The 19,925-nt window shown below is 43.9% G+C and overlaps 1 protein-coding gene across 1 annotated transcript in view; it reads left to right on the forward strand.

Annotated features, from left to right (window-relative positions):
* The first annotated feature begins 654 nt into the window (after positions 1-654).
* DCHS2 (dachsous cadherin-related 2) overlaps positions 655-19,925 on the forward strand; it is a 167,974-nt gene continuing 148,703 nt past the window's right edge. Inside the window, exon 1 of the mRNA XM_067551865.1 lies at positions 655-2,619. Within this exon, the coding sequence (XP_067407966.1) occupies positions 739-2,619 (1,881 nt within the window). The 5' untranslated portion in view covers positions 655-738. The remainder of the gene's footprint in view (positions 2,620-19,925) is intronic.

Here is a 19,925-nt window from a genome sequence, read left to right on the forward strand (position 1 = left end):
GATCAATTGATAGAGGGCCTGCCTGCCTCCTCTAAGGTTAGGAGGATCTGGCTGGTGTGCTGTTTTTCTGGCTTACCGGCGGAGAGGAGAAGGGGACAACTCCCTGCTGCAGTGCTTGCTACAGCTACCCATAGGAGCGGATTCTGCCTAGTCTGAGAGCCCAGTCACATGGGAAAGACTGGGAGGGGGTGTGTTTGCAGCTCTGCTACTTCTGAGACGTTGTGGGTAGCAGCCTAAGCAGGAGTCTCAGCTGCTGCAGCAGAGCAGCCAGGGAGCTGTCCCCTCCCTGCCTCCCTCACACACACTTGTTATTCCCCGCACCAACTTCGGAGGGTGTGTGTGTGTGGGTTAGAGGATTTCCTTCAGCCCTGGCAATAGGAATGATGCACCTGACTCCGGCGGGGAGAAGCGGCCAGTCAGGCCCCCGGAGCAAGGCACGGATGCGACAGAAATGAAGGAAGCCAGAGCGAAGGGGAGTCATCCGGCAGAAGGAGCTGTGATTGATCGTGGAGGCGAGGGGCCCCCGGCACAGGGCTGAGCCGCAGGACCGCAGACCCCTCACGATGCTGAATTAGAAGCAATCCTCGTGTCATTGCACTGGGCTGTGAGCTAGGTGCGGCAGCTCCAGGGCGGGGAGGAAGCGGCGGCCAGGGAGCATCCGACACTATCGGATCTTCCAGCTGCGGAGAGACGGGGATCTCGGGTGAGAAGGGACTGGGGGGAAGGAAGCAACGGAGAATGGGGCACCGGCAGCTGCCCCCGGGGGCGAGCAGCACGTGCCAGAGACAGCAGGACCAGCCGACCCCCCAGGGGAGCTGGAGACGCAGGGGCCTGGGGGAGTCTCGGGCCGGGCTGCTGGCGCTCCTCGTGCCCCTGTGGCTGTGCGCGGCGGGGAGCTGCTCGGCCCAGCTGTACAACCTGAGCCTGGCGGTGGATGAGGGGCTCCCGGCGGACACGCTGGTCGGGGACATCCGGGCTGGGCTGCCCCCGGGCGAGGGGCAGCCGGGCGGCTTCTTCTTGTCGGAGGGGAGCGGCGAGTCGGCGGTGCTGGCGGATTTCCACGTGCAGCCGGAGACTGGCATCATCCGCACGGCGCGGCGGCTGGACCGGGAGCGGCGGGCGCGCTACAGCTTCGTGGCGGCCACGCTGCGCGGGGAGATGGTGCAGGTGGAGATCGCGGTGACCGACGTGAACGACCATCCGCCCCGCTTCCCGCGGGACTCGCTGTGGCTCAACGTCTCCGAGCTCAGCCCGCCCGGCACCACCTTCCGCCTGCCGGGCGCCCGGGACCCCGACGCCGGCAGCTTCGGCACCCAGGGCTACACGCTGCTGGCGGAGCCCGCCGGGGAGGAGGAGGAGGACGAGGCGCCGCCGCTCTTCCAGCTGCGCTACGGCTCCCCCCCGGAGCCGCTGGACCTGGTGCTGCTGCGGCGGCTGGACCGGGAGCGGGCGGACTGGCACCGGCTGGTGGTCGAGGCCTGGGACGGGGGCAGCCCGCGGCTGAGCGGCCGCCTGCGGGTGGAGATCCGGGTGCTGGACGAGAACGACAACGCGCCCGCCTTCAGCCAGCGCGAGTACCGGGCCCGGGTGCGGGAGGACGCGGCGCCAGGCACCGCCGTCTGCCGCCTGCTAGCCACCGACCCGGACCTGGGCGCCAACGGGGAGGTGCGCTACCTCATCAGCCGCCGCCAGAGCGACCCCGCCGCCTACTTCGCCGTGGACGAGCGGAGCGGGCTGCTGCGCGTCAATCGCCCGCTGGACCGCGAGGCCCGGGCCCTGCACCGGCTGATCGTGCAGGCGCGGGACGGCGGCGCCGAGCCCGAGGTGGGCAGCGCGCTGGTCTCCGTGGCGGTGCTGGACGTGAACGACAACCGCCCGGCCCTGCAGCTGCTCTACCTGACCGAGGGCGGCGGCGCCCGGCTCTCCGAGGCCGCCCGGCCGGGGGACTACGTGGCGCGCGTCTCCGTCTCGGACCCGGACGAGGCCGGGCAGGAGATCGGCCTGAGCCTGCAGGGCGGGGACGGCACCTTCGCCCTGCGGCCCGGCGGCGCCGCCGGCCTCTATTTCCTCTGCGTGGAGCGGCCCCTGGACCGCGAGAGCCGGGACCTGTACGAGCTGCGCCTGACGGCCACCGACGCCGGCTCCCCGCCGCTCTCCGCCCAGGAGACGCTGCTGCTCCGCATCGCCGACATCAACGACCAGCCGCCCGCCTTCCCGCAGCCCCGCTACCGCGCCGCCGTCTCCGAGGCCGCCTCCCCCGGCACCACCGTGCTGCGGCTCAGCGCCGCGGACGCCGACGAGCCCGGCTCCCCCAACGCCCAGGTGCGCTACGCCCTGGAGGCGGCCCCGGGCCCCGCGGGGCTCCCCTCCGGGCCCGAGCTCTTCCGCATCGACCCGCTGAGCGGCGTGATCAGCACCCGGCGGGGCCTGGACCGCGAGCGGGAGGCGGCGCTGGAGCTGCGGGTGGTGGCCCGGGACCTGGGGGAGCCGCCGCTCTCCGCCTCCTGCCTGGTGAGCGTCCGGGTGGAGGACGCCAACGACAACGAGCCCGTCTTCGAGCAGCAGGTCTACAACGCCAGCCTGGCCGAGCAGGCGGGGCCCGGCCACTGCCTGCTGCAGGTAACGGGGGAGGGCAGCGGGGGGGAGTGATTCGCCTGGGCAGCCCCGGTGGGGCTGGGGCCGGGGGGGAGTTTGGGGGGCTCCTTAGGCATCTTCTGCCCAGACACTTGGGTTCAGGGGTTCTCAGTAGGGTACCGCGGCTCAGGCGCTTTTGAATGGACCCTGAAATCTTTTTATTTACTTATCATTATTGTTGGGGTTTTTAAAAATTGTTTTCCCTGGAGTCTGGGCCTTGAATATGCTTTGCCCAAGACATTGGGACCTTGACAAAAAATAATTGACTACGGGGTCTGGGTTTGTTCCCCTGCTGTGCTCAGGGGCCTGTAGGTAGCAGCCCCTTCTCTGTGTGGGGACAGCTTGGGGAGGGATGGGGGCTGCAAGTCGCCTTGTCAAGGTCTGCATCCGGCTGATGGAAAACCCACCTGTTGTGACCGCTAGGCTTGGCTACCAGAGAGTATCTGAACTGAAATACTGTCAGCCTAACTGTAGTCACCAATTGCAACATCCCCCTCCATGCCCCTCCTTGTTTCAAAACATTGTGTACACACTGACTGCAAGGCGTAACATTTCTCTGCTTCTCTCTCTAGTGATTTGTAAGAAGGAAGCCAAAGAACTAATTTCCTTTTTGCAAACATGATCACATTTTCAAAACTATAAACATTTGGTAAATTATGCTGGTGATTTGGGGGAAAACAAGAAAATTCACTCAACCCTTCCAAAATCCTCCCTTCATGAGCCTCCCTGGAAAACTTCTACAGATCTTTATGCAGGAGGCACAGAAAAAGAGCATCTGCAGCATGGCACACTCTTTCCCCAAGTACCATCGAAGATATGCTATAAGAGTTAGGAAGGTATGCCTGGCCATGTGTTTATGGAGTGTCTGTTATCCTCACTCCTATATAGATTCCATAGCAAAGTTAACCCTGACAGTCAGTATTAACTTCCCTGTGTTTTTTCTGCTTTTCCTTTCATTCAAAGGGGTTTCTGGAGGAGTGGACTGGCTGTAGAAACCCAAGGCAGCACAATTCTATTGAAGTTGGTCTACTGTGGAGCCAAGGAAAGGCACAAGGAGCTCTTGAAGCCATGCAGGAGAACTGTGGGTTTTGCGGTGTGGGCAGAACCCTGTCCCCATTCCCTATGAGTGAGGCAAACTTTTGGCCCTCAGCAGAACAATAGTTTTTGTGCTCCTTGTGGTTTCTCTGGGGGAAAAGTCTTTCTGGTCCCAAACTCTTCTTCTAAACATTCCAGAGACCCATGGGATACATATTGTTCTTTCTCTTCTGCAGTATACTCTGTGCTTTGCATTATCATTTTGCTACATATGGTAGCAAATAGAACAGAACCACTTTTTATCACAGTGGTGGCTTCAAAACCTTTGTGTAGTTCTGGTACAAGGTGAACAAACAGAAAAAGGTGGGGAATGAGTTATTTGTGCACAGTCTTACAAGACTGATGTACAGCATGCAAGCATTTCAGTGTGGTTGCTTTCAAAATTATAATTGTTTTATTAGTTGCCATTCTCAGGATTGACTGTCTGGGTGATCTTGATGATCTAGTTTTACAGAGGATGGTGTAACAGAGTTGGCTAGTTTTTCAACACAGAGATAATAAAATATTAAGGCCTGACCCTGCAAACACTTTTACATGTGAATAACTCCTCACATGGTTTGAATAGGGCTGCTCACATGAGTAAAATAACTCAGACCTGTAAGTGTCTTTATGAGGTAGCCATTAGGATGCAACTAACAACAACAAAAAAATAATGAAGGAAGGAACGCTCACAATAAGTATACTTTTTATGAGCTTCATGTGTTGCAACCAGGATTTATTCACACCATATTTCTGTTAGTGGAATCCTTTTGCTCCAAAGCGTTGTGGGGTTTTTCCTAGTGTTTGGTCTCTTTACCAGGGAATTGTGCTTTCAATTAAATCCTAGTTGTAGCATATGGTTCACATGAGTGATAGATTTTCTCATGTGTGCTTTCTGTCAGCACAGTAATGAAGTATTTTGTATCTGGTCTTTATAGCATTCATTGTGTTCCTTTTAATATGAACTACAACCTTTGGAAAAATTAAAGGAATGTATTATTTGTCTTCAATAGTGCCCACAATGTGCTAGGCACTGCGATTAATTGATGCATTTTGTTTTATGCATGGTGAATACTCTGAATAACAAGGGCAATTTGCTGGCATTCAACACATAACTGACTTGAAACTATACTTATCCTCCAATACTCTTCATTTCAGCTCCTCCATAGTCATGCTGCCTGGCTTCTACTCTGCTGTGATGCCACCAAATACATTATTTTACAATGGCACCAGCATGTTTTTGAGCCCCTATTCAATGATAAGAGCTTGCCCCAAAAGGGCTCAGTGTATTTATTGTATTAAGTTTTGTGTAGTGTTTTAAAAAAGATTTAATTTGTATCTCTTGGCATATAAAAACTCTTTCCAACTGGTACTAGATAATAAACACAGAGCCCTTATGAGCTGGTTCTAATGGTAGTTGTTACTGAAAGATGGACTCTGGATATTTCCTGCAGGGAGGGATCCAGACAGTATGACTCCGTGGGAACTGAAATGCGGGAAAAAGGAGTAGTCAGCTTTGCAATATGATCATAAAATGTATCTGCCAACAAACAGGATCAATTCACTCATCCTTTACCTTGATGATTAATGCTAATTTTAAAAAAAGATGTTTTATGTGCTTGTCAAACAACTACTCCTCTGCAAGTGGGGCTGAGTAGAATTTTGCAAGGCTGCTATTTGCAAAATATCCCTGTCACCATAGTTTTTGGATCGTTTCGGCATATAAAAATTAATACATTAAAATGCGGTTTGTGTCTTAAACTGTTAGCTCATATTAGCATTGAAGTGTGCTGCAACCAGCTCTTTACTGAAGATAGTAACCCTTAAAACAGGTCAAATGATGAGTTTCCTGCTGGGTTCATGCTCTGAGAAGCAAACAGAAAAGTTGACAAAACCATTTCAGGAGTTTATCTGCTGCTAGTCAAGAAGTAGGTTTAGTCAATTTAGGTTTGTGACTGGTAGCATTAGTGAGGAGGATTTTAGCCAGCAGTCCATGGTGCTGAAGGAAAGGTTTTTTAAAAAAAAGTTGATGTGGTCTCTATCTACAGTGAGAATTGATTATTTCTGACATGTAAGATTGATTTTAAGTATGTATGTATTACCATCCTCAAGGAGGTGTGGAAACCAAAAGAAATGTAATACAGTTATTTTTTAAAAATAGGTTTAAATATACTAGTGGAGAATGAGGGTTTTCCAGCAGGTCATGGAGATGTCTAATGTACCGTACAATACACTTTAAGACTATCACTGCACTATTGCAATTTTGAGCAGAGCTTGAAAAAATTGCCAGATAGCTACCTGCTGGAGGACTAAACCTATTAGCCAGAGGTATACCTAAAAGATAAGGGTGGGGCCCAACAGCAATGTGCAGGAGGAATGCCCGATGAAGTCCAAACTGCTAGGAATGGGGAGGGTGCTGGAAGTTCTACGTGGTTCTTGACATTGGATTCTAGTTAAGGGCTACATCCCTCTCATCACCTTGCATATGTCTAATAAATTGTGAAGTTTCAAGCCAATCTAACAACTGGATGGGTAAAGAAACTTTTTTCTTTCTTTTCCCCCCCCACCCCTCCAGGCCCTTCTGGCTGTTGTAAGGAGGATAGGGCCTCTTTGCGCTAACTGCTTTTCCAGAGGTTTCAAGTTGCAGTAAATGGTGGGGAGGGAAAAAGTCCCTATTTTCCCACCCTTCTTCTAGCCATTTTCACAACTGTAGGAGCTAAAAATCTTTTTCAAATGAAAATTTAAATTCTGCAGAAATGAATGGTTTAATTCTTTTTGCTCATCAGGGAAAATTTCCCACTCTGCGGTGATGAGTAGGTTTTTCAACCTAGCTAGGTAAAGTATAGAAGTTCTCTTTCTTTCTCCCAACTAAACTGATAACTTATAATAGATAACTGTGTTCTAAATTTTGCCAATAGTCTCTCTGCTCTGCCATCCTTCTATTAATCTAGTCGGTCAATAAATGCTGGGCATTTTCTCATCTATGTTCCAATGACAAGATGTGGCCAAGAATTTTTGCCTGACAAGAAATTTTACTCCTATTTTGATTGCTATGTAGGTTTCCTTCATTTCTAGTTTTTTCCTGTTTGAAATGATGTCTCATAGACTAGTTGTGTGGATGGTACTGGATCACTGTGCATCTAAATCTGAATTTGATTAATTTCACTGGCTTTACAAATATCCACAGCTTGAGTGAACCAGCGCTGCCCCTCTCATGTAGAAATAACATATGCCTTCTGTGTTGCAGGACCTACCCCATGGGAAAATGTCATCGCCTGTGCTTTAGTGCTTTCTGTGCAGTGTCTGCGGCAATGAGAAAAAATTTAAACTTTGTTCATACTGATTCATTTTATTCAGGCAGGTTTTTCTTGCAAATCCAGCTAATTTAATAAAAGCGGTTGCTCCATCTCTTGGTTTGATATGGCTTTTGACAGAATGTGGTGTTCAGCAAGCACTCTGGTAGTTGACTTGCATCTCTATAACCTATTAACTGCGCAAACACTCAGATCTATCTGAGTTTGCATAGGCTTCTGGAAACATCTAGTTTACACTGGGTGTTCTCAGAGGCTCAGAACAAGCATTAGTATAGGCCATCCCATGCTGGTAACATGATCTGTCCTTACAATATCCCTGCTGCTCAGTGAGAGACAAAGTATTTTCTGCAAACTAAACTGAATTTATATGCAGCAGCTGAAGTAGGAACTTATTAACTCAAAGAAGCTGACAGCATAATGACTGCATCACTGAGAAAAACAACAGGTTGGAATAATTTAGAACCACGACCTGAAATCTAAACAAACAAATAGGAAAAATCCTAATGGGGGAGGGGAGAATCAAACAGAAATGAACGGGTTATTGGATGTTGTGAAGTGGAAGGGAAGAGTATGCATCAAAATGCACAGAATAAATGTGTTAGTTATAAATTTGGTGGATTTACTTAAAATTATGTCATGCATACTACATCCAAGCCATTACGGGGTATAAGCACACTTGTCTTAAACTCACTGTTTACTGGTGGGATGACAAAGCAGAAACAAAATATAGCAACAGACAGATGAGCTCAGTTGGAGAGGAACTCTGGAAACCCAGCGAGGTAACATAAGCAAAAACTGTTACATTAAACAAACAAGCAAAAAACCAACAATCCCAAAATGGTGCTCCTTAGCTTTGCCCTTAGAGCATGAGTAAAAAGGCCTGGCTTTTCCCAATAATACTCTTTCCCTTGTGTGTCTCAAGCAGAGATTTGTATAGACCTTCCTTTTTCACAGGTGTCCAGGAGAAGGACAAGGGAAGCTTGAGTAAACTCTTTTTGTGTACTGGGGACCCCTGCACTTTCTCCCACTCTGCCTAACAAATATGTTGCTCACAAAACAAGTAGCACAAGTCTCTCCTCACCCAGCACGTGAAAATGAATTAACATTCAAGTGTGCTGCAGCCATTTTTATGACACACAGTGAAAGAACAGAGCCAGAGACCAATGAAAGATCCTGGCATCGGTGTCTTCCATGGCTTCTCTCCGATTTGCAAGGGCATTATCAGCAGAACTGGTCAGTAATATATTGACTGTTTTTCCTCAAATGGCAACTGAAACTGGGTTGGGTTCAGCACATTTCCCAAATTATAAAAAATGCTTGGGGGTGGGGGGATGGGGAGCATTTCAAAATCAAACATTATAGTTTTCCAGTTTAAAATGACTTTTTGTTTCAAAATTTAAATTAATTAGACTGAAAGAAGTTTTTAAAAAGCTGCAATCAAAACAAAACATTTCAAAATTATTAAAACAAAATGTGCTGATTGACCAAACACAAAACAAAACAAAAATCAGTTTTTCAGCATGTGTATAATATTGAAAATTTGACTTTTCATCTTGATTCAAGATGGGAAAAAAATTTCAAACTGCCAAAAGTATTGGTGGGGCAGGAAACCTGTTTCCTGTACAGCTCGAAGGGTTAGGGTGGTAAGGGTAAAATGGCTCTGAGGTAGTAATCGCACACGACCCATAGCTCTATTGCCTATTGCATAGGCCTTTTTAGCTATCTCAATATATAATAGATGAGGCAGAATGGTAGGTTGTACTTCCTGCACAGCATGAATCCCCACTCTGGGAATATCCTGTGTATCAGTACACGGGGAGGCTGGGGATGGGGTGAAGCCAGAGGATCTGCCTCTGTACAGTTCCTCACAATTCCTCTCCTCATGGGCTGAAGAGGATCTCATATAAGAGCCTGCAGACCTGTGAGCGGTGGTGAGGATTCCTCCTTGCCTGTGCCCATGTGTCACTCGAGTGCTAGCTTGGTTACTTAAGCTGTGGGCTGGATTTGCCCACTAATGGTTTGTGCTGAATAGCTTTAGATGGTATGATATGTGCTATAGAATTATACCATAAGCATTCCATGTTAACATGAATGGGTAATTTGCAAAATACTCTACTAAAATTCCGTGGGCCTCAGTGTCATGGGTGATGATCCCTGATCACTATGTAGTGCAATGAGGAATGAGTTGGAAGCCTTACCTCTAAATTTTCTTGCCAATGTAGGTTTAAAACAGACTCTTAACTTTATTTTAAAGCTTTTTTGAATGCTTTTCAATATTCACTGTAGTGCTGCTTTTGGCATTCTAGTATTGTATATGTCAGGAATATAGTATTGACTGACATGCCACTATAGTTAAGGATATGTCAGTGTTTCCAGTCTTCACTGAGGGGGGGGCAAATATAACATTTGTCTCTTTCATACATAACAGGCTGAAATTTGGCCTGTGTGCTTTCATTTAATTTAATTCTGTTTAATTCTTCTTCTTCATATCTGAGATTAGAATCCATTTTCTGGACCATTAGGAACATAGTATATTTTGTAACCTAAAATGTAGGTGGTAACTGTTCCTTTGAGTCATTTTGATGCAAAACCTTTTCCTGCCAGGATTTTGCACAGAGAAATTTTTCAGTGTGTAGCAAGACCACTAAATCAAATCCTGACATAAATTTGTCATGGTAAGCTCTTCAGGGCAGAGGTAGTGTTATGTTTTATGTTCTATAAATATTTACAGTGCTATATAAAGGTTTTAGTTTTAATATTAAAATGTATTATTTTAAAATGTGTGTTAGAATGTATAATTATATCAGTAAGTGCTCTGAAAATGTAAAGGTCTATGTAAACATTATTTTATTACTATTATTAATTTTATTATTATTTATTGTATATTATATTGATGCAGTAAAAGCAGTGACTTTGAAAAGGCAGTGCCTAGTGTTGAAGAGTCAGGTTTGAAATACCTAGTCACCTGGAAGCTGATAGGTCAATTCAGCCTATCCTCCTTCTAAAGTAGACCAGTTGGACACTATGAATTTTACTGTGTGAAGATCTTTTTAGTGAGACTTTGAAAAGAGAAGTGTTGTCTGCTCTAAATGGACATTCAAATTCTATGAGACCTTTTTGTTTTTTAAAGCCAGGTGTTTCCCCATTACCTTTGCCCAAATGTCTCCTTCCCTCGGTGTGGTGCAGTATACAGGAAGTGGATTATTTGCCTGGAGGCTGGGTGCTATACAACAGTAGAATACTGTTTTTATTATGCAGTGTATGGATTTTAGTATATGCCATAGATGTATGTCTAGTGTATGATTTTGCGTAAGAGAGAACCTATGTGATGGACAGGTGCATTATATAAAGTTTTGTGTTGTATATTGTATTCTAAACTGTGCCCTGTACAATAACACAAGCACTCTTCCTGATTTTACAAGATGTATTGAGACGTTCTCCTTGATAGCTGAGTGGAGGAGATACTTCTTTGTATACACTGTACAATCTGTCTGCTTGGTAAGTAGTATGTGTTTCATTATCTAGTGTATAATCTTCACACATTCAAATTATATATTTAATGATAAGATTATGGCAATTAAAATACTAAAAATTCAATATATATTAAGTGTGTATTTCAGAAGTGTGTTTCCTATATGCAGTGATATTTTCAAATATATAACACAGTATATGCATTTTTGAGAACAGGAGATTCTGCTTGCTGAATCTTTCTTTCCTTACTCATACTAAATGTCTATTAACTTAAATGGGAGTTTTGTGTGAATAAGGTGAATATGTGTTGGTGCTGTATATATGTTTTCATAATATAGTAGTGTATGTCATTAAGGCCCAGATCCTGGACTGTAACTGACTGCTTAGTGCAACAAAGGAATGGTATATGCAACTGTGATGAGGAGGACTAGGTCCGGAGGCCCCCTGCTGGAGGCCTTGCCCTGTCCCAGAAAAAAGCGGAGGAGAAGTCCTCTCAGCAGCCTAGAGTGGCTTCAGGGGAGCAGCTAATTAGGACCAGAAGGGCCATATAAAAGGAAGCAGTAGAGGCAGAGCAGTCTGTTGCTGCCTGGAGCTTGAAGAGGAAGGACTGGGTGCCTAGTTGGTTGGAAGAGCAGCAGGACCATGGACAGGTCAGTGTGGGCAGGCCGAGTCCAGGGGACTGAGCTCAGAACCTAGCCAGATCAGGCAAGGGTACCATGACAAATAAAGCCCTGCAAAATTTCAGATATCTGCTTTATATCTGGGTATCATTTTTGTGGATCACATATAGGATGCAGATACAAATTTTGTGTCTGCACAGGCTCTAGTGATGGCCCTGCTGGTCTGGTTGAAGACTGAGCTCAGGGAGGGCTGCTGAAAGGACACCAACTGAGGGTACTGAGATGGGTCCCTGTTGGGCTGTTAAAGAAGGCAGTGCCTCTGGGAAGGAAGCCTTGGTGCTATGGCCCCTTCCAGGGCCGTGAGAAAGAACTAGAGATTATATACTCTGGAAAGGGAGACAGTGTGTGTGACGTGGCCGGAGGGCTGAATCACTGAAGACCCGCTGAAAGAATTGTTGGCTGGGGCGAGGAGTGTGTTTGCTTGCGAGTGGCAGGTGCCACCCCATTGTAAGAACTGAAAGAAAAGTAGACTCATACCCAATCAGAAAGAGGGTGCCCACAAAAGGTGGGTGCCGCCCCATTCAAAACTGAGTGATTGCAGGCACTATTGGCCAAAAAGAGGAGCGCTCGTGAGAGGCAGGGGCCAACCCTGTTACAACCACCTTTGCTGGGGTGGCATAAGTTAGAAGCTGCAGGCTGCTCTAATTTGTACCAGGTGCCAATGACCTCAGTGGAACAATATGGCAGTTGGAGACTGCTGGGGTATAGAGATAAACCAGCCATACTCCCTTTTCCCTGGGCTGTGCTTCCTATGTTGGCATCACTTGTAGGGTGGGTGTGGTCTAGGAACCACAACCTCAGCCCTGCACCCCAATGTATGAGAATCCTTCATCCCGCTGTTCAGGGATAGAGTGTGCTGGTGACTGCAACAAAACCCAGGATCTCTACTCGTTGAAGTTCAACATAAAATAACTAATTAGTGTACCTATTTTAGTATATTGTGTTGTACAATATAGCGCACTCTGTGGCTGTTCAGCATATAGGCCCAGATTTTTTTAAGTATTTAGCTGTTGCTGCTTTTAATGTTCCAATGCCTATCTAATTTGGAGCCTAAGGTTAAGTCTTCACTGCCATGGTGGCAGGCATCGATGCAGTGGCATCGATTGAGCGGGTCAGTGTAGACCCGTTCAGTTGATCGGAGGGTGCTCTCTGGTTGACTGAATTAGTTGCCCTCCTTGAAATGAGTAAGGCTGTGTCAGTGGGAGGGTGTCTCCCGTCAATGCAGTGTTGTGAAGACACCGTGCTATATGAACGTAAGTACATTGATGGGAGATTCGCAAGCTCCGTTATGTAGCTTGCATGTCGACCGCCACTGCCGGTGTAGACCTGACCTAAGTCTCATTTTCAAAAGGGAATTAGGCACTTAGGAGCCAAAATCCCATTGACAGCAGCGCCTAAATATCTTTAACTGGGCCATAGTGCCTGAACTTGTTTCCCCTGAAGGATCAGATTGTACTTTATAGTGTAGTTGAACATTGCAAAAAACATGCAGCAGAAAAGGAACTGCACATATTCTTATAATTCATTATACCTTTCATATATCTCTAACCATAGCTTGAAGGGAACAGTGATAAATTACTGTTGAAGGTTGCGTTAAGGTTAAGTCTTCCTGGTGTGATTTCCTTTCCATTAAGGATACTAGTGCGTTAAAATATTGGGAAATGAAAACATAAAACACCAATGGCAAAAATGCAAATGAAAAGCTGGCAGTGTAATTAGTTGTTTATTTTTCTAGAGGTTTATGTAGCGTACATTTTATTTAGCCACCAGTCCATGTTCATCTTCAGTCCCGGACCTCCCGTATTAATGGTTGATGAACACAGGCAAATTGAAAGAAATCCAATTCAGAAATATGTTTTTGATATTCACCTTTATGCTAAGAGATGACTTCCTCAGTTTTCACAATGAGCAAATTATTAATAAGTTGTAAATGTGTAGGTCTGGCTCGTGTGTCCATTTATCAAATATTAACGTCAGTTTATCATCCATGCATAGAGCTATAGACTGAAAAGTCAGCAGACAGTGAAATCTCAGTCTTTGCTGGAAGGTATGAGAGCATACGGGAAAATAAGAACTAGAAATGTTTTAATTTAAAAGACACAAATTAGCTTACCATGGGGGTGGACTGAGATGTCACCAAACAAGTCTTGATTTTCTAAGCTTCTGTAAGAACAATTCATTCTTGAACAAACCATGCTGGAAAGATATCAATGGTTTACAGTGTCTACATTTGACTTTTACAATTTATGAGTTTGATTTAAAACCTATTCACAAGTTTCATAAAGCTCAATTCATTATGCTTGTGGAAAACTAGGAGAAATCTGTGCAGTGCTTCAACTGCACAGCATATTTGGAATAATTCCTACTCTGCATTTGTTACAAAAGAGAGGTAATAAAAGCAGCTGCGAAGTCAGTAGATGGAAGGGATTCGGACTGTTTGAGAGAATAGCCAGCTTCTGCTGTAGGCATCAAAACCAAACAGTCACAGATAGCAGCTCACAAAACATGCTTTGGGCAAAACATAGTGAAATGCAGTAGCTGTGAGTGGGATAGAGTAATTCCATATTGGTGGCTGAAAAAGTATTGGTCCATGTACAGTGGCATATGGCACTTGAACATGAATAAGTGCTGAGATTTGCCAGTGTGGCCAGGGGATGTGTTTTGGTCTTGTTTAATCTATGCGCTGTTAGATGCGTTGCTTCCATACTGCTCAGGGAATTTGGGAGCAATAGAGATGGCAGATTCTGGAGAGAGAGGGGCTAAACATATAATATTGCAGAACAGAGGGTACAGGCACTTTAAGGTGCCACTCTGGATAGCCTGCCTCTTTAACATCTGTTATGGTCACTGGTGTAGTCCTCCTGAAATGACATCCATGGTTTTTCCATTGCTTAGTAAGGGACATAACAGTTTTCTGTGCAGTCCCAGTTACGCTGGGTTTGGTGCCTGGGGAGACTCTCCTGAACCTGAACCTCTGCTGTGCCTCTGTCACCATGGTATGAAATGCAAAGCAGGGGACATCACACCTGGACACTCAACAACTTCGTCTGCTGTTGTGGAAGAGTCCTATAGTATTTATAGAAAATGCTAATCTTCTATGAGGTTTTTTAACCATTATACAGTAGGTAATAGAAAATTCTATCCTTGCTATCCAGTTCTGTGAGTAGTTCAGTAACCTATAGAAAAGATCATTTTCTAGAGATGTTCTAAGTTTTTTAAGTAACTTTTAATAGAACCCTATTGATTTCATCCCTTTTAATTTCTGTAGGACTCTTTGATAAAGTTACCTCTGCAGCCAGGAGTTCTTTTATTGTAGTGGGCCCTACTTAGATGGTTTCACACTCCTGTGGAGAATGTGGAATTGCAAAGATTCTATTTTATATTGGAAAACATGCCCAGAAGCATTTAGCACTGCCCAAGGAGATGTACAAGTACTTTGTATGTCTCCGTATTGAATTGTCTCATAAAAATACATAGTATGTGCAGTAAAAGAAAAATCTAAACTAAATTTTATGCTGCCTAACACACATGGGCAAATTTAGTCCTGTGTGCTTGTAGTATGACCACAGGCACATATTAACTGCATAAAAACAGCATTTATTAGACCCTTATTCTGGCCAGTGACATGTGGGTGTAGAATCTCTGTTCAGCTGCCCTTGCTGATTACTTGGCCAGGATTATGGGGGAGGTGAGTGCTTAGGGTGTAGGAACTGTGTGATAAAATATATGAAATTTACCTCTGTGTGAAATCAGCACAAGGCCTAATAACACTTAAATCGGATTTAAGTTGTGTTAAGGCCTTATTTCTGTAGATGGATGAATTTCATCCCACAACCCAAAGCCTTGCCCTGCTCTGTAGCTTCAGCTATTGAGAACCTCATTGAGTGAATGGTTCAGGATTTTATGGGAAGATACAAAAGTTGCAACTCTTTCTTCCCCCTCCAATGATGCCAGATGCTGTGGTAAGCCTGGACTGAATCAAGCCCCCAAGTTTTGAAATGTCTTTTTGTTTAGAAATAGTTGTTTTAGGATAGTTCTCTAGTTTAAAAATATGGCAACAGACATGCATCTCTAGAATCTCTCTTTTCCATTCTCTCTGTTGGCTTGCCCAAACAAAAACATTTTTATGTCTATACCAGAATTCCCTCTCTCTTAAGATTTCTGTGTATGAACCAAGCCAAGAGGTTAAGATCAAGACAGTCTTAGGCCTATATACTTGGAATCAATGTCTGTACTTTGAAGTCTGGGTTATTTTAAGTATGAAACTGTTAATAATACCAAAAGTTCTCCTTCTACAGAACAAACAAACATACCAACTTCAGCTCTGAAATATGTTTCCTGCATTTACTTTGTTAGACTCTTATGTGGTGTTTTGCTCTCCCTCCTATGCAAAGAATTAGATTGTCATGCTTGTGTCTGCTCCACTTCCACTGACTGTACCTACATCTGGTACTGAGAAAGGGGTGACAGGAAGGGCAATTTTTAAACTAATGTCTGACTAAATACACTTGAAACAAACAACTTGTATATGCTTTATTTTTTTTTTTTTACTAATATAAATAAACACATATGGTTCAGTGTAAGGTCCAAAGTACTGCATGTACATTACCAGTCAGAGAAACTGTTTGGAGTTGTTATACTTTAGCTTGTCTTTTGCTTTTAAGTTCTAACAAATCTCTGAAGAGTAACTCTACAACTTTCATATCACATGGCACATGACTGAAATTCAGTTTCTTAGTGCACACTATAGTTTAATTGAGTAAGTACTTTAGAGTAATAGTTTTAGTTACTAATTCTCTTTGTCCTAGTGCATTTCTGGTTTATAAATTGAAACTTGAACAGACCTATCATTTGTTTGGGAAACAGTTTTTGTTTTCTCTTAATGTTGTTTCATTATCTTCATCATATATACATCCACATTTTTACTTGCTCTTTGTGAAAAAAGGGGTACATTTTCAAAGTGTTGAATAGGATGTTAGCTGAATAATTCTTGGTAGTGGGTAATACAGGACTGAGCTTTATACATCGTTTGAAAATTTACCCCATAGGGTTTTGCAGAATCTTTTTCTTTGGCAGATTTTTTTCTAAATTGGACATCTATGTGTCTAAGCTTGCATATAGATATTTTATTAATTTAGTACCAATGTTCTCCATGCGATGTTGATATGCTATCTTGATGGGAAGATGGACTTGATATACAGGCTTCTGAAACTTCTAATTTCCATGCCTTAAAGAATTTTCATGCAAAATTAAGTTGCTAACAAGTGGAAGAAAACAACCTCTCTGGGACATGGACAATCCCTGGGACATGGATACTAAAGTATCTTGCACAGTAGGATCCTGATCTGTGATTGGGTTTCCTAGGTGCTATAAAAATAATACAGAAAATATTTTTTATCTCAAGATCATTTATTGATGTACATGGGACCAGGGCTAGCCCTAGACCAAATTGCATCCCAAGCGAGGAGCATCTTTAGTGCCCACCCCCACCCCATTTGTTAAACTTTTGAAAACCTTATTTTTGTATTGCATTTGTAGCCCATTTCAGGACTTTGAGGCACGATTTGCATGCATAATTTATCCCTGTTATATAAGACCATAAATTTGCACACTATGATCTGTAAATCTGTATTTATTCATGCCATATATAAGCAAATACAAATATTTGTCTCTAAGCTTATAGAAACCTTTTTTAATTTTAAAAATTACTGAAATGTACTAATATCAAGAAATTGAACTGTGCACCAATATTGGGTGGACCAGTATTAAATAGGGTGACAGCCTTAGAATGTTAACCCTTAGTCCTTTAGTTCAAAAGGTTGCTTTTCTCGCCTTTTACCTCGTGAACTAAAGCACAGCATCAGAGAATCCAAAGACTGGTCAGTGCTGTTTTCAAGCAATATAATAGCAAGTGATGTCAGTCTTTTGTCGACCATCGTGGATCGAAGATATGTTTTAATGAGCCTGAGCTTTGAAAAGCTGCACTCACCACTCACCACTGTGACTGGCAGCATGAGCAGAATCCTCTTCGGAGTACTGCTTGAAAACAGCACTGGAAATAGTGTTCCTTTACCTTGATACAGCCCCTTATATACTCGCAAGGGCATGGCTGACAACGTTCTAGGAGGTCTAAGGAAAATGTAGTTCTCAAAGTCTGGAAGGTTCCACGAGAGTCTACAAAGGTCCAGAACGTTCTAGGAGATTAGTGAAAAATGAATCCACATTTTACTTCAAACATTTTTATTTTCATTTTGTCGCTAACAACAAGTTTCCCAAACTCAGCATCCCAGGCAGTCGCCTGCCCCTAAATCTGGCCGTGAAGATATAAAACTTCAGGACTGCTTGCATGGGAACCAGAAAAGTGGCGTCCCTTATTTGCCAAGTTGTTACTTGGCAAGTTTTACCAGGATACTCAATTTTGACAGGATGGCTCTAGTCTTGACTATATAGTGGACTGAATTAGTTTTTGTTCTTCACCAAGAAACTGAATGAAATTTGATTTTATACTCTTGTTTTTCCATGCATGAAGTCTCCTAAAGCAATTCAAGTTTGTACAGGATAGATTGATGTAACTGGACTAATTTCATTAAGACCTGCACATTATTTTTCTTTTCATTTTGACAAGCAGAACAGTTGTTCTGTTGTCATCAATAGTTTGCCATAGCCATGGATTTTTCAAACCTGTTGTATTAAAAGGGAACATGGGTCAGAGCATGGGGTTATCCTCTGCGCCTTTCAGAAACTGCCAAAGACATTTCAGCTGTCACTTGGGATCAAAGAGAAGCAGAAGGGACTTCAGTTCAACACTTGTGTTTACAAAAATATTTGCAATTTAAAAATGTGAATTAAGTGTAGCTGAAGCTATGCTGGATTCAGTCCACACAATCTGCTGAATAGATACAACATGGGTAGTTGTAGGCCAACCTTTGTTTTACTGTCTCAACCATATCTTTGAGCCGGAGCTGGAGGGACCACTTCTAAAGGAAAGATGGTAATTTAGTATTCAGGCCTTGACTGCTGCTGAGAAAGCTAACTAGAGTGCAGTTGCTGCTAACTGTAATGGTGACTTCTGTGATAAAGAATTGGCTGAAAGTTGGATGTAGCCAGAAAGAAAAGGGGTTAGGTTGGCGAGAAGCAGTTGTGACCACCTTCTCTAGGTATAGGCTAATTTTAAAGTTTTTCAGATATCCAATTTAGGATAACAAGTAGATTCTACTACATTTTACTGAAGAAAAATTAGTAAATATGGAAAGTAAATTAAATTTAAATATTTCTCTTTGTACAGTACTGACCTGATGTGTGTGTGTGTATATGTACCTAAATATCTACATATATAGCCCTGTGTTGCCTGTAACTCACTGATTCTCAGTCAATGGCCTGCAGACCATCAGTGGTCCATTATAGGCTTTCTGTTTTGTAAAGTGAGTCACAGAATGAAAAAGCTGGAAAACCTTCTTTAAGGTTGCAGCTGGAATGGTACTTAACTGGGTCCCTTGCATTCTTTACTGGTGCTTTTTCTTCGCTTGTGAGCTAACTGTAGCCCTTGCATAAACACATGCAGTGTGGTCTTATCTTTTTCTCATTTTTTAAGTTACTGTCTCTTATTAGCTGTGACCAAAAACTAAATTTGTCCTGGTTGTTATGTCTTAGCATGAGAAACTTGAGCCAATTATTTTATTATCATATTCAGTCCTTTTTTGAGGATGGGGTGGAGGATGCTTATGTCTGTCCACCTGTTTTCTCTTCTGCTCATCTTGTGTCTACTTCTGTGGTTCAGTAGAATGGGAAGTCTTCTGCTGATGCTGACCTTGGATTTGTTTCGTTGGGCCATCAGGGATAGAGGGGGATATGGATAGGGTTATGCTTTCCCCATACACAAAGACTAAACATGTATTTCTCAGTTTGAATAATTTATTTCCGATTTAGGAAGAAAGCAATAAAGAACAAAGGAAGTCTCCATATGGGGAGGTAGGGGCACGGGGACAGGGAGAGAGACAGAGAGAACATTGTGAATCTGTAACATCCTGCATTTGAACAGTAACCCAAAGTTGCAGCTGTCCCTACAGCAGGCAGGAACTCTAGATTTTAAAAGTGCACCAAAAGGAATGACAATATCTCATCTTAGGGCTTGTCTAAATAAGCAGTTAGTGAGCGGCAAGCTGGGGTGTAAATATACAGTGCTCCAGTGTGTCACACACTATCTGTCATTGTGCTCTAACGCATATTGTGCTTTTAATGCACAGTCAACATGGACAGTCAAGAGTACAGCATCCTGGAATACTGTAGATTTACACCCAAGCTTGCTGCTCATTAACTGCTCATTTAGACATGCCCTCAGTTATATTGCTACCATATGCCAAAGTAGCTTCCTGTCAGAATTGTTCTCGATATGTAACCTGGTCTGTTTCTTTCCAGTGTGTGTTCTTTCTGCGTGATATATTCAGAGCAATAACTCATGCTATTTCATATAATGAGATTGGTTAAAAAGCAACTCCTAAGACAGGAAAAAAAGAAGTAGATTAGTTAGTGTTTGTCTACATTTGTTCTACAAATAATGACTGAGTTCAGAAAAAATAAAATATTGCCCAAAGGTGAAATAGTTCCTGAGACACTTGAGGGTGCTTGAAGTCTGAACGGCAACGAGCATAGATAGTAAAAATCCCTCTCTGAATTCTTTATTTTTTCCATCTGTGCCCTAGAAACAGTTACTATATTTTTAATGTACTTTCAGATTTTTTTTTTTATGTTCTGA

This window comes from Emydura macquarii, unplaced genomic scaffold, assembly GCF_026122565.2.
Source record: "Emydura macquarii macquarii isolate MOO-44397 ecotype Brisbane River unplaced genomic scaffold, CSIRO-AGI_Emac_v2 contig_1363, whole genome shotgun sequence".
In the NCBI taxonomy this organism is placed as follows: Eukaryota; Metazoa; Chordata; order Testudines; family Chelidae; genus Emydura; species Emydura macquarii.